Source organism: Aythya ferina, assembly GCF_964211825.1.
Source record: "Aythya ferina genome assembly, chromosome: 12".
Classification (NCBI taxonomy): Eukaryota; Metazoa; Chordata; class Aves; order Anseriformes; family Anatidae; genus Aythya; species Aythya ferina.
In genome coordinates this window covers 10245098-10260041 of record NC_140308.1, presented here as the reverse complement: position 1 = coordinate 10260041, position 14944 = coordinate 10245098, and the positions used below count along the sequence as shown (strand labels likewise).

Below are 14944 nucleotides of genomic sequence, written 5' to 3'. Positions count from 1 at the left end.
GAGGATATGAAGGGCAAAACACATCTGGCAAGCCAAAGGGGAGACAAGGAAAGGACACTGCCACTGAAGTTTCCTGTAAGAGTGGCCTCCAGTCCTTTTTCCCCAAAGCCAAACAGATTTCCTAATGGCCCCAACAAATGCAGGGTGAGGAGAAAGAAGAGCCCCATTCCTGTCTCTCCCCTCAGCACCACAGCAGCTACCGCCAGGCTTTTTCCCTCCTCGGACGCATGAAAGAAGAACCTTTAATCCTCTTGGAAGAAGTGCCCTTTTCACAGTCGAAACACCCTGCCATTCTGGGAATATGAATGTAGATGCTTTTGAAAAGCAAGTAAATATCTGGCCCACAGGGGAAAAAGTCTGCATTTGAATTTCAGGCCTGTGACTGAACAGTGAAACTCCTAAAGGCAGAGAATGCAGAAGCAGTATGGGATCCTCGCGCAGACCCAAGTGTAATCCTTACACTATCCCCCATCGTTTAACAACCCCACCGGAGCTGATGACATGGCTCTTGTCAGCGGTCGCGTGTTGAGTGCTGGAGTCCAGGTAAGAAACAGGTTCCCAGTATGCTGGGCGCACATAGAAACATAGGAAAACACTTCGCTGCTCCAAATTCCCAAAGTCATCTGAAATAAGGTGCAAGAATTGGGTAGAAAAGCAGCAAAAAGAAGGGATTGTACGGTCATAGTTACATAGCTGGGATTTCATGGCCTTGGACAGGGTGATGGTCCTGTTGACTATTTCCACCAGTTCAGTTAATTTATCCTTCTGCTGCTGAACCACCAGTTTCTGGTGGCTCCGCTGACAGGTAGTCAGTCACCAGCAGTTCCTTGGTCAGTCACAACTTGGGATAATCTTATGAGGAAAAGTAGGTGGGCTGAAAATAAACTCCAGGAAGAGGTTCATTTCTGAACAAGGTGGGTCTCCTGTGTTATGGATAATGCAGTGTATTCAGAAACAAGGGATTAATGTGAGACACTGCTTGATGCTAGGGCTTCTCGATTACCTCCATTCAGCAAGGAAAATCATATGTCTGAAAATTTACCTGCACTTCTTTTCAAGAGGATGTCTTGACACCAAAATACTTGACTAAATAATACTTCACAAACATATTAAACACAGGTAACAGACCTTTGCATAAAGCAGAATGAGTATAATATTCCAAAACTGGCCAAAAACATAACTGTATTAATCGTTGCTATAAATTACTTTGAGAAGGGCAATATGCGGGGTCCAGTATCATTAAATCATTTTTATTTCAAACTGTATTGAGGCTAATCTGTTTACAGGTTCCTTCTGAAATTCCCACAAAGGCTAATTGCAAATAAAAGCTGGATATTACAATCCAAAATTAACTTCCTTTAATAACCTTTCCAACTGAAAACTTTGACTACAAGGTGGCAAAAACTGTGTGATTATAATAGAACACTTAAACTAAAGGTTAAACAAGGGTTTAGCAAAGAATTTGGTTATTCTCTCCTCTATGCACCATTTCCTTCAATGCGTATTTCATGATGAGAAATGTGCCTCTTATTTAAAGAGTTTACTCCAGCACGAAGAAAGGTAATCTCTTCTTCTCTCTCTGAGAAGAAATCCATGACAGAAATGTGAACTAATCCAATGTTTAAAGAGTTAAGAGCACAGATCCATGAAAAATGATGCTGCAGCACATGTTGGTTAGAACAGATAAGTATGATTTCCACTACTTGGCAATGCTGTTTCTATATCAGACTTTTTTGAGACATCTGTTTTATTAACTTCACATACCTGCACCACATCTGAAGTGATACCATTGGTATTAAAGAATTTACAGTCCGGATTCTGAAATTTTCCTCTCACAGAATATTTGTCTCTGTTTTTTCAACCAAATGCATGGTTTCAAGTAAAGAAGTGTATGCCCCTGTGTCTGCCTCAAAGGATGCCAGGCAGGAGGAATGAAAGGCTCTGAATATCTGCATATCTAAAATCAGTGAAGCAAAGGAGAAGAGACCATCAGGGAGACTGTTAAGGTCCCTGATTCTCAGGCCCAGTGTAAATTAGAGCCCAGCTGGCAATGGTACTCAGGAGACCATACGCTAGCTGAGGATGGCTGGAGCACAGCATGTTGCAACCATATGTCTGACATACTGCCTCCCTTCCAAGGGTCTCTGGCATAACAGGATTTGGATAGGCTCTGCTCAGCTGTCCAGGTTCAGAGCCCTCATCTTCTTTGTGCTAAAACAAAGGCATCCGGGCTGCAGCTAAAATCTCATCCCCAGCAGCGCCTAAGCGGGCCAGGAAGAACAACACTGCCGTGCATCACCCTCTCGGTAGGAGCACATTCCCACCACGGTGTGTGGTGGAAATGCTCCAGCTGAGCCCACCCACATTGCAGGTGGGCAGGGATGACCATCACGGGGTTAGGACGCTAGGATGAAAACTGGAGCTGTGCTGCAGCAGCACCACAACGTAGATAGACCTGAAAAAAACATTGTTCAAAACCGCTGTCAGCCCCAAGTTTTTCTGTGTTGCAGCAGTAGGAATCCTAAACCAGAACACTGCTACTGCTGCCTTTTTGTATTGACTATTATCAGGAATTAGTTTTGTTTGATTGTTTGTTTGTTTGTTTGTTTTTCTGAGGTGTATCCTAATTTGCAAGTTAGTCTTAGCCCCACAAACTCCACTACTCATTTCATTTAACAGACGAATTTCATGACCCTGAATTTTTTTTTTTTTAGTTTCCTCCACCCCGCTGTGCTTTTTCTGTTAGATATTTTGTGACACAAAAGTGTGCTTCATTCATTCTCCATGTGCTGTTAAGTTCGTGTTCTGTTTTAGTGGCCAAGAAGTCATTCCCTTGCCTCCCAAGAGAATTTATCCGTCTACTCAGACTGCTGTCTGTGGGTCACAACAGCTTGTACATCCTTTCACTTAGAGCTGGTCTGAAACTGCAGTGTTTAAGAACATTTTCTTCCCTGTTACTGACATCAGACTTTCCCTGATCTTCCCTTGATTACTCTGTCCCTTTCTGGAATCACAGGGAGTCTCCGTATCTGAAGGAATTTGCTCAGCTTTCTTCCATTCTCATGTCGGCATTGTGCTCTGTTGAGCTACTGCTCTCTCAGATTCTGTCCCAGCCGTGCAAGATCCAGACCCCTCAGTCTATTATTTGCCAAAGAAAAGGAGGGCTGGAATTCTGCTCTGTAAATAAGAGCAAATTACCTGTGATTCTAGATGTGCATGTATATCCTAAGATATCCTAAGAACAGAACATGATATGATCCAAAAGGGGCATTATGGCTCTTTTCTTTACTCTCTGCGTTCAGTTAAGTGGTATTTTTGCAGTGTAACTTATTCCAGACCTTTGCTGGAAGAAGCTATGCATATAACCTCCCTTAGAAGTGTATTCTGTTGGGAGCTGCCTGGCTACACAGAATTTTATACATCGTTCAGCTAAGTCAGCGATCCATATGCAAAAATCAAGCTCTCAGGGACACCATGTGGATTTGTGACATGCTACAGAGTACTGTGTGTCTCCAAAAACCAATGAATGGATTACACTCAACCATAAAAAAGTTTTTTCCTCTCCGTGATGTATTTAATATGGATAAGCTTTATTTAATAAGTAGCTAAAAATGAATGCCATGGAAGTTACTTAAGCAGGTTAAAAATATTCCTTGATACTACTGTAACTGTTTAAGACCATGAGTGAGAGAACACAACAAACTGAAAAATACCATGCTGAGAGCTAACATGGGACATCTTAATTAAGTTAATTTAATTTGTGGAACTGTTTTTGGCTTATAACAGTCAGAAACAGAGGAGACAGGCAGACCTCTTCTATCCTGTATTTCCTGACAGGGTATTTCATCTTGGCAGTCCAGTGTAGATTATTTCCTTATATCACACTGTTGTCATGAGTTAGGCACTGGATAATGGATAGCCTCAAAAACAGACCTTATGTATTTAGTCAATAAAGTAATGGTTTGTAAATTCACACAGCAGCAATCCGTTTCTTGAAAAGAATAGAGGAGCATTCAAGGGAAAAGAGTGACAAGACTTGGTGAGTGCCTAATGATCAGATTTTGTTCTCTGCATGGTCATGCTTACTGCTCCCAGGAAATTCCTTATCTGCCTACAAAACAATTTCTTGTCTAAATTAGCAAATCCTGGGTCAAATTTCCACTGCAGAATGACTGGCACTGCAGCTGGCTTCAACTGGGAGATGTCCTTAATTCTTCCCTTTTTTTTTTCTTTGCTATATGTCAACCGACTGTGGCAAGTGTTGCTACTTCAAGGTGCTTAATATTTTCAGGTTTCTCACAAGAACAAACCTTTCCCGCCAGCTCAACGCATTCGTAACATCAGCCTTCCACACCTCTGCTTCTATCTTATTTTCGCTGGGGGAGGTGATGGTGCTAGTCACAGGACCTGTGGTGTGCCTGCTCTGCGCTCAGATGTGTTTCTCCCCATGTTTCTGCGGTCAGTCTTCTCCCTCCAGGAAAACAGACTAAAGGCAGTCACATCCATGAATCCTCACTGAAGGCAAAAAAATCACATAGGCTTTGCTGACTGAAGGCACACTGGAGTGTCCAGCAACTACTTCTGAGGCACCTATGTCTTACTCAAATCTTTGCCCCCCAAATAAAACTCCATCTAGAATACAGCTGTGCCTTAACTGTGATTGGGAAGAGTATTAGTCTACATATAGATGTAGATTCCTTTTTTTTAATGGAACAAAAAACTAATTAAACCTGCTTTAAACATTCCATTAGACGATAGACTTTCTTATATGAAATGCCCACTGGGGCGTGAGGTGTTTCAGAGAGGACCAGGCAGTCTGGGGATTTCTTCCTTCAGTTTTTGCAGTTAGTGGGAACATCACCCTCACCACCGGGAAGCCAGGATCAACCTCCGGTTCAGATATGTAACAAGAGAAGTCCTGAAGTCAGGCTCAAACCTCAAGTTATGACACACACGGAAAAGAAAAAGCACTAAGAAAAAATGAGGTCTACCAAAATAAATTCATACAGGCCCTTGAAGAGCAGTACAGACTGGAAGTCGTTACGCTAATTCGTACATCATGGTGTAGAAGAGATTGATGTTATTTTTCAGTTCACAGTACCTTCTTTCACACAGACAATAGAATTAAACCTGATCTTTACTTTGTATGTAATTAGAAATGCATTTGTAACATTTTTTTGAAATCTAGGAAATTTCTATTCCTTGAAATTTGTATCTTTTTGTGATCCTGTCATCTTCTGTTCAATAAAAAATACACAAGGCAATAGTTTTGGAAAACACCAAAAAACGGAGAAAAATGACATGGGGTTCTTTTTGGACTTCTATTTCACAGTGTCTTAAGACTGTCAGGAAATTTTTGATCTGTTCATTTAAAAAGTTGAAATGAGCTCCGTAATAATTAGATAAAAAAAGAACAACAACCACACATTATGGAGTGGTTCTGCCCAATTCAGTTTTTAAGCATTTACACAGAATACAAACAACTGCTGATAAGAAAAAAATCCAAAGTATTTATTTTGAAGTATTTAGTATCTTAATAAACACATGCTGGGCATTTAGCCAAGAAGTTTTAAAACACCATGATGAGTTATAACTTAGCACTGTTCGTTATAATATCATACAATCATGCTCAGGAATCTTCTGTTATAAATTTTGTACTGCTTTATAAGGAGGATAATAGAGTTGTTGAGAAAATAAGTTATGTATGTTCACTTCTAACAGTATTTCTTCTTTTTTCGCTACACACTAGTTAATATTTTCCTTTGTACACTTCTTAATAGTTGAGCTCCAAGTGAAACTCTGGAAAACAACATTAGGATTCAAAATGAAGTGGAAGATTTTATTTTCAGGGTCACAAGTAGCATAGCAAGATTTCTCTCTTAAACAATGACACTTAGTATCTCTGTAGTTCTATGAATACTTTTGAAGTGTCATATTAAAACCAATCTCTTGGCCTTCAGGCAAAGAGAAGCAATTAGTCTTGGAGTTGTGAATAAATAAAAATCCATTTATATACCCGTCCTTGACATGTACCTTGCAAATCTTAGAAACTTCATCTAGTGGGAAAAGAAATGTTAAATCACGAACGCCAATACTAATCGTATTGCAATGTTGCTTCCTAAAACTGTTTAGTTTGTATCAATCTTTTAAGTATTAATTCATATGTATATATTCATACATATTGAAATACAACAACAGAAAGGCATTCGCACACTTGAGTGAGAAGAAAGAAAAGAGTGAGTGCATATAGAGCTATAATGCGCACTTTTATTATCCTTGGCATTAAGCTAGGCAAGAAAAAAATCAAAGCTCCCAAGTACATTGTTCTTTTCTAGATACTGTAAAAACAATCCTGCACAAGCTACGTACCACGCACGTGCCTCTTTCATCCCAAGTGCTCCTAAGTCTTCACTTTGGTCTGCAAGCAAACACAACAAATCTTTATTAGCCACGCATCCCATTACCGTGCGGCACAATTAAATGGTACCTGTCGCAGATGTGCTGGGATGAGTCAGGAAACAATTTCTACTTTTTCTCAGTGCAATATTTTTAGGTCTTCTCTTTCCTCTTTGCTTTGCCTCAGTGCAGAAGCATCCTATTTCTACGATGCTCTGCTTGCTGCTCAAGATTCTCCTATTTATTTATTTAGCAGTCAGTAGTTCACAGCAGAACGTAGTAGCCAAGTCCTCCCAAAGAGTTGCCTGTGCCCCTACAGAAACACTGAGCACAGCTGGGGCTGTGTGCCAGGTCACCGAGCCTCAGTGGATCTCGTCCTCCCCGTCCTCCACTTGTTGAGTGGAAATTTGGGAGATGAGGCCACTCAGGCTGCAGCCTGGTCGGGTGAGGAGGTGAGGCAGCTGTCTGGGGGCACGCTTCTGCTCGGAGGTCACTGCGGGATAAAATCCAGCCTCCTGTGCCGCTCGCTTGCAGAGAGTCACAGCCCACAGGTCAGAGGTGGGACGGTGACCCCGGCGAAGGATCACACCTGGGCCGGTGGGATGGTCAAGGAAAACAAATTTTAGTCTGTTCTGGATGCAAATCTCTCTGCTGACCTAGTTCTCATTCTCCTTTTCATTTCAGAAGCTCAGCTAAAAATCCATAAATTAAGGAAATTAACTGATGGAGCCTCCGGCATCTTTGTAAGCTATTTAAATCTTTAAATTTACAACATCTTCTGCATATATCAAGTAATTGAACTAACTGCAGGGATGTAACTTTAATGAGAAAATTTCCCTCTTCTCCTGTAGTTTGTACTCGAGAAAAAAAAAAAAAAAAAAAAAAGGCAAGCTACCCTTAGGAGCAAACTTTCTGTTTATTCCTGCCACGGAAGGTAACTTTACCCCCGCTCCCCGCGGCGGGGTCCCGCCTGCCTTCCCCGCGGCGGGGCGGCCCCGGGCCCCGCGGGGGGTGCGCGGAGGGGCGCGCAGCCCCCGCCCCGAGCCGGGCGGCCCCGCGCAGCGTTGCGTAACTCCCTGCGCGGCCGCGCTCGGCGGCTAGAAGGCGCTGCAGCCCCGCCGCCAACGGGACGCCCCTTCCGCGGCCGCGGTGCAGCCCGGCGGAGCCCCCCGCACCCCCCGTTTCTCCGCCTTAGCAGAGCGCAGCCCCGCGGGGACTCGCGGAAAGGCGCGGACACGGCCGGAGCTGAAAGTTGAAGGCGGGTGGGCTCTGCTTTAAAAAACATAACGTATATAATATATATATATATATTTTTTAGGAAGGGGGGGGTGTCGCTTGCCCGCTCCCGTCCCCTCCGGGCGCGCTGCGCGCCCGCGGAGCCGCCCGCGGAGCCCCGCGCCATCGCGCCGTGCGCTCTAATTGAAATGGCGCTTTTGGCCGGGGGCGGGCTGCCAGGGCGCTCCGCAATAGCACAATGCATGTCGATAGACGTCATTTGGTTTTAATGGCCTACAGGAAATTTGGCGTTTACAATGCGAGACATTAGCAAAGGGTGAAAGGGAGGGGGAGGCAGGCGGGGGGGAGCGAGGGCTGGCAATAATTGCGGCCCCCCCGCCGCCCGGACCCCCTGTCTGCGCCCCGGCGGCGCTGGGGGCTGGGGGCCCGCCGTATTTTTTTTGATATATTTTATTTTTTATTATTTATTTTTGAACTTGATCTAGTTTATCAACAAGTGCAGAGTGGGTGCTACCCTAATTGTAACCGAGGAGCCGAGAGATGTGAGAAACGTGCCCTGCGTTACTTATTTGGGAGCCGAAAATTTATGCCTAGTCGAAAACGCCTGGGGAAATATTACATCAGACCAAATGACAATGATTAAAATCAGCTTTTTCCCCCCCTTTCGCCCCCCCTTTTTTTTTCCTCCTTCTTCTCTCCAGTAAGTCTGCTGAAGGACGTGACGGCGGCCCGAGCCCGAGCCTCCCCGGCCCCGGACCGTTATCCCCGGGCAGCGCCGGGCCGGCTGCGCGGGATTTGCGCGGAGCTCCGCGCCCCCCCCTTCCCCCCTCCAAGCCCCGAGGGGCTCCGCGGGCGGCGGCGGCGCCGGGGGGCTCGGGTTGGGGCGCCCGCCGCCTTCCCGGCCCCATTCCGTTGTCAAGGGGTTGTGTTTGATTTTATTGGGGGGGTCGGGGGGGAATAAATGTGGGGACCTTCACCAAAAGGAGGGGAAAATATCCAATTTTCATCGCAAAATTAGCTAGGGCGAGAGCAAAGGGCTGAGCTAATTGTAGCCTAATCCTCTGCCCTGCAGGCGTTTGCAAAGCCCTGAGCAAGAATTCGCTTTTTTTCCTCCTCTTCTCCCTTCCCTCTGTTATTTAGAGACGGGATTATTGCCTTTCTTCTCATAACAGCCTCGGCAGTTTCATTTAAAGGCTTTTTCCCCCCCTCGCACACACACACACATCCGCGCACAGACAAAATAAATAGAAAGAAGCAAGGGGAAAAAAAAAAAAAAAAAGAAAAAAAAAAAAAACAGAGAGGGGGAGAGCGAGCGAGGAGAGAGCAGCTTTAAAAATCACAATAATCACAGCAGGATCCGAGCGGCAAAGACAGTAATAAAAGAAAAAAAAAAAAAAAAGAGAGAAAAAAAAAAAGAAAAAGCCAACCTAAACCCAGCCACACACAAACCCCAGCGAGCCCAAAAAGCCGAGGGGGGGCTCGCAGATCTCCGCTCAAGGTAAGCAACGCGGCGGCCGCTCCCGCGGTGCCCGGGCCGGGCCGGGGCGCGCCGTGCGTTCCTGCGCTGCGCATCGCGCTGCACCGCGCCTCTCCTCCTCTCTCTCCCCCCCCTCTTTTTTTTTTTTTTTTTTTTTTTTTTGGGAAACTGCCTCTTCTCCCAACTAACTCGGCTCCCGAGGAGCAGCGAGCGGAGGGGCGGTTTTTTTTTTTCCCTTTTTTTTTTTTTTTTTTTTTTTTTTTTAAAGCTACAGGAGCCGTTCGCGAGCCTCCCCGCTTCGCTAGCGCTGCGTGGCCGTGTGTCCGTGCGTGTATGTTTTGTTTTGCTCCGCTCCGACATGGGCACCGCCGGCGGAGCCCCGCGGCCCGGGCTGCCCGCGCTGCCGCCCCCCCGGCCGCGGCTCTGAAGCCGGCCCGGCCCCGGCGCGGCGGTGGAGGCGGCGCGGTTCGCTCCGCGCCCTCGCACGGTACGAGGGGAGGGGGGGGGGGGGCAGCGCTGCGCGGGGTTTGCGCGGGGCTTGCGCGGGGGCGGCGGCCGGGCACAAAGGGAAGGCGGGCGACAATGGGGAGCGCTGCGCCTGGGAGCCGCGGGCGGGCTGTGAATGAAACTCTGGCGCCAGTGAGAGTGGAAGGCTCGGGCTGGGGTAGACTTCAAACCACTCTAGGCTATAGTTTGCATCGGGGCTGCTGCATGCGATGTGGCACACTTCTGCGAAATGAATGCGTTAGCCGGGCTAATGCTCGCCACCATTGGCTGCGCAGGGCTTGCACAGGAGCGGGGATTCGTGTTTTTTTTTTTTTTTTTTTTTTTTTCCTCGCGTTCATCTAAGACATCTCCTTTCTTGTTATGTGGGAATAAGTAAAGGACGCCATGTTGTGCTTTTTTTATTTTTTTTTTTCGGGGGGGGGGAATTTCCCCTTCGGGCACGGGGTGCCCGCGGCAGGCACAGGCGCAAGTCCCGCGGGCGGGCGCGGTGCTGGCCGCAGGTCTCCGCGGGGCCGGGGGGTGAGGAGGCAGGGGGGACACCGGAAAGCCTCGTCTTCTTCTCCCCCTTTTTTATTTCCTTTCGGTGAGGAGACCTCCAGAGGGAGCCCCCCCTCTCCTCTGCCCCCCCCGGAAAAGTTTTGGGCACGACCCGCTGTGTCACGGTGCCGGCGCGGAGGTGTGTGCGCGAATGTTTGCGGACTTTGAATCGCCGAGCCCCGGCGGGCGGAGGCGGCCAGTAACCCCATCCCTTCTTTGTCTTTAGGCTCGCTCCTCGCCGTAAACAATTGTCTCCGAGGGGCTCTGGAGGCAGACCCGAGCGGTCGCCGTGCGTGTTTATGGAGACAAAGGTAATCGCCCGCTCTGCGCCCCGGCCCCTCCGCCGGAGCCGGGCCCCGGCTCCGCGCCCGCTCCCGGGGCCTCCGCGCCCGCTCCCGCAGCCCCGGGGCGGCCTCGGGCTCTGCCCCGGCGAGGGCGGGGAGAGGCCCCCCTGCCCCCTGCTCCCCGCCTCGGTCCCGGGGCCCCCCCAGCTCCGGCGGCCGGGGGGAGCCAGCCGGCTGCGGCAGCGCCTTCAACCTGCAGCCCTCGGCTGGCGTCGCGAACGCGCACGAAGGAATTAAACTGCCCGAGTGAATAACAGCATTAGTTTCAATTAATTTTTATCCTGGCAACAATAAACTTTAGCAACAAAGCGCCTTTACATCCTTAATTAGCCTTGCTTCCCATCTGTAGTCTTTTAAGTGCCTGCTCCTTGATTTAACTTTGTCCCTCCTTCGGAGCTGCCTCCTTTTTCATTCCTTCCCCTTTTTTCTTGTTATCCCTTCCAGACTGCTGCTTGCTTCTCTCCTGCAACCTTTCACCTCCCTTGTCCCTATCTGTCTGCTCTGCTCTCTGCAGTTTATTTCTACTGTATTTTCCCAACATCAACAGCAGTATTGGTTACCATGGCCCCGAGCTATGTGCAGAGGTGGGAAAGCTTCATCCGCCCAAAAGTTCTTACACTTTTGAAGTCTTTCTTTTAGTAGGATCTGAAATGTATCATCTAGAGTGTGTATTAAATGAACAGTATTCCTGAAGGCTTTAGAGCAAGAAAGGCAACACCCTGGAAAATTCTGCAGTCTTTCAGCATTCTCTGCCCTAGGGTTATAGCCCTGGGCACGGAGCTGAATGGAGCTCTTACAACTGCCTTCTGTTTACCTTTTATGGTTAAAATAACAGCTTAGCAAAGAAGCAACTTCATGGAGAAACGATTCAGTGAAATCATCTCAAGCTGTAGCAGCATAGCTAGTTTAATCACCCCTAGAGAGCTGAACAACTGTGAGCACAATGGGACACAAAATCATTTTGTGTGTAAATGAGCATGGCATTGTGATTATTTCACTTTGCATGGGCAAATAGTTTTTACAAGCAGTACTTATGCAGTTAGCTTAGAAAGGCAGAAAAAGATAAGCTGGCTCTGAAAGATCTTGGTGTGTAATGTTTGAAAAACTAAATATTCAGATAATTTGGGAATCAGGCTCTATTGATTTTGCCTTCAGCAGGTTCCTGTGTTACTTATTAGAGCAGGGTTATTGCCTGTGCCACTAGTTGGGATGCTGTATCCTGTTGTAGGCAACTAAAGAGCAGGGATTATTTTACATGGTTTAATAAATGAAGTTTGTTAGTGTTTCTGCAATATTTACCCTTAAGGTTTTAATTTTCACATCAGTATTAGAAAATATGTGCATAAAGACTTTCACTGGATAAATACATTTAGGATTTTGCTTTGTGCATAAAATAAGTGCATTACTCGGTGTGATGAATTTTATCTGCGTTTTACATTAAGAAGAGGAAGGAGTCATTAGTAGGGTTATGGTACCTTAAGAAATACGGGATGTTTATTTTGTTGGAGCACTATGAGTCTTTTCAATGTCCTTAACGCAGTATTCAACAATTATGGCCCTTGATAATTTGCTCCTACAAAATGACTGAACTCCGCAACTTTAATAAACACGGCGGGCTCCTTTTTTAATGCCAATGCTCTCCAAGCAGGGGAAAAGCCCATCTTTTAATTCCCCTTCTCCTCCCCTCCCCCCAAAAGCCAGTAGCATCCTCAGTAAGTATGAAAAGCCATAAAAGTTTGAGAACTATTTTAGCTTTCCAGTGATTTTCTATAATTAAGTGTTTTTTCAACACATGCTCTAGCTGAGAGATGCCAAAAGCAGAGGATTGTTCAAAAGGTCCCTCCAGTGAATAGTATAAATTAAATATCTACTGTGTGAGTATGGCCTCACTGAGAATCTCAGACTCTTTACAGATCAAGGAATTTACTGGTATACTAACATTAAACAAAATCCTAAGATAGCAGCAGTGTTTAAATATGCACAAATAGATTCAGATCACTTGATCTTTAGCTATCTCTGCATATTTTAAAACTGAAGTCTGTATTTCAAGACAAACGGTTAAATACAAGACTCGTTTACAGAGGACTGGAAGCCCTTTGATTTCATTTGGAAATTGTAACAAGGGGTGCAGATGAGTCCTAATTAGGCACTTCTTTTGTGAAACTGCGTGAGATGTCTTTCTAAGGCAGCTCTGTACCGCGCGAGGTCTGTACCTTTATCATTAGTGATAATAGTTAGGGTCTGAACAAAGACAGGGTTGACATTCAGCCTGTGTCTCCTGACCCTTTCATTTAAGTGAAGGAGCAGAGAATGAACATGAGTTTGCAGTGCTCTTTGGTAAGAGGAAAAAAAAGTCTTTGTGTTGGCAGACAGCTGAGGCACCCACAGATTAGTAAACACATCGCTAAAATACTGCAGGTACTTGCATACTAAGTTGTTTTTAAAAGTTAGTTCTCCTATGTATGCTGTACGATGCATTTAGTACAGCTTGCCCACAACAGGCTCTTGTGGGAAACGAGCAAGCAACATCTTCAGTCATGAAAGGATTCAATCACTTTCCTTGAAGGTGGTGCTGTAGTAAAAATGTTAATGCCCAATTTCACATCGACTGACACACAAGTCCTAGGACAGAGTTGGTATTTGCTTCGCGTTCAGTGCAGATGTCCATTCTGCCTCCGAAGAGAAAAGGATGTGGATTCACAATGGGGTGATGTATTGCTGCGCTGTAGATGCAGGAAATCCTTAGGAGCTAAACTAGATGAAATGCAGTAAATGGAGATGTTGTGATGACTTTATGAAGCTGTCCAGATGTGTTAGGATTTTTCAGTTCCTTTCTGTATAGCTCAGATTTTTATTTTTGCTTTATGAAGAATGTTGCTAATTGTATGCTCGTTGAGTGGCGTAGCCAGGCACCTTGTGCAAAATACTTACTGCTAAGAGAAAGGCGAGACCACCTTCAGATTTTTAAGAAACATTGTCAAAGTAACGTGGGAGAAACGGGAATTCACTTTGTAATGCTGTATGTAAAGTGCTTGTCAGATGTAAGGAAGAGTCTGGATGTTTGGTAGCATGCTTGCAAAACAAAATACCAAGAAAATTAGATTATATTCAGAAATGTCTTCAGCTATAATGCTTTGCATATGTTGCTTTACCCATAAGGGGGAGAATGGATGGACATTTTCATGAACTTTTACAGAAGGTTTTTTGCTCTTTGGCATGTATGCTATCTATACTGATTTAACTGAAATTAGCTTTAAGACACACGTTTAATGCAGAATAAGCTGTGCTTTTCCTCCTGAAGAGAACTGAGGAATTTTCTTTTGCTTTGGTAGTCCTTTTCATGTGTAAAACATTTAAGTATTTTTTGCTTAGTACATCAGCTGAAGATTTTGGACTCGATTCAGTAATTTCACTCGTTTTCAAATGTTTTTAGTGCAGTAAGCATTAGGTGGGTTGTTGAATTTGTAATTTCATGTGCCAGGCTGTGTAGCAATTTCTAACGGTTCTTGTCATGAAAACACAGGTCAGTTTATGTATCTTTCTGTTTTCACTGCTTCTGGGTATTAATTGCATTCAGTTTGAAAGCTTATTAGTTCTTTATATCTAATATTAAGGCTTAACTAAAAATTATCCGTTTATTTTGCAATTATTGAAAATAAAACACAAAATTGATCTTAGTTTGATGTGAAATTTACTACATGTATAAACTAAATGCCTTAGGTACTGAGGAAGTCACTAATTTAGAGGTGTCTCGTTACTGAGACAAACTTGCAAAAACCCCTGAATCCCAATTCACAAATTGGTTATTCGTTTGTCAGGGGATATTTCACATCTAACACATAAGCCTGCGACCTTTAATTAGAATTTTGCAGTTTGTTTTATGCCCCTTGAGGCTGACACCTTGAAAAATTTTTTTCTTGATTTCTTATTGCTAATAAGCATCTTTCTGTTCCCCTCTGGTACTTTGAAGAAAATGATGCAAATACACTTAATTACAGTGGTGGCAATAATTTGTTAGCTGAATATGTGATCAGGCAGATGCAAAAATGATCTGATTAGATCTGTGATCACACTGGAAATAAAGGCAAAACACTGCTACATTTAAGAGAAACTGTTCTTTTTTGTCCTCCGTTTCCAGGAGGGAAGAAGCATGTCCCGTCTGTCTCTAACACGGTCCCCAGTTTCTCCTCTGGCTGCTCAAGGAATTCCTCTCCCCGCTCAACTCACCAAGTCGAACGCTCCTGTGCACATCGATGTAGGAGGACACATGTACACCAGCAGCCTGGCTACCCTGACGAAGTACCCGGACTCCAGGTAAGACCTCTGTGCTTTCAGGCTCTCTGCCTCTTTCTGTTCATCGCATGGAAATACGCATGTACCTGTGTGGAACATTGCAGTGTGAAATACGATTTATTATATATTCACCACTTATGAATAATTCAGTTTC

General features: G+C 45.2%; 1 protein-coding gene across 6 annotated transcripts in view; it reads left to right on the top strand.

Moving 5' to 3' along the window:
- The first annotated feature begins 262 nt into the window (after positions 1 to 262).
- Positions 263 to 14944, top strand: part of KCTD15 (potassium channel tetramerization domain containing 15) — a 51535-nt gene continuing 36853 nt past the window's right edge. Inside the window, exons 1-3 of one of the 6 annotated variants that reach the window (XM_084533825.1) lie at positions 8398 to 9130; positions 10380 to 10464; positions 14636 to 14811. In XM_084533825.1, coding sequence (XP_084389951.1) covers positions 10453 to 10464; positions 14636 to 14811 — 188 coding nt within the window. In that variant the 5' untranslated portion in view covers positions 8398 to 9130; positions 10380 to 10452. Of the gene's footprint in view, positions 544 to 8397; positions 9131 to 9378; positions 9597 to 9691; positions 9774 to 10379; positions 10465 to 14635; positions 14812 to 14944 lie in introns of those variants that run through there. The other 5 variants (XM_084533824.1, XM_084533826.1, XM_084533823.1 and 2 more) reach the window with 5 other exon arrangements.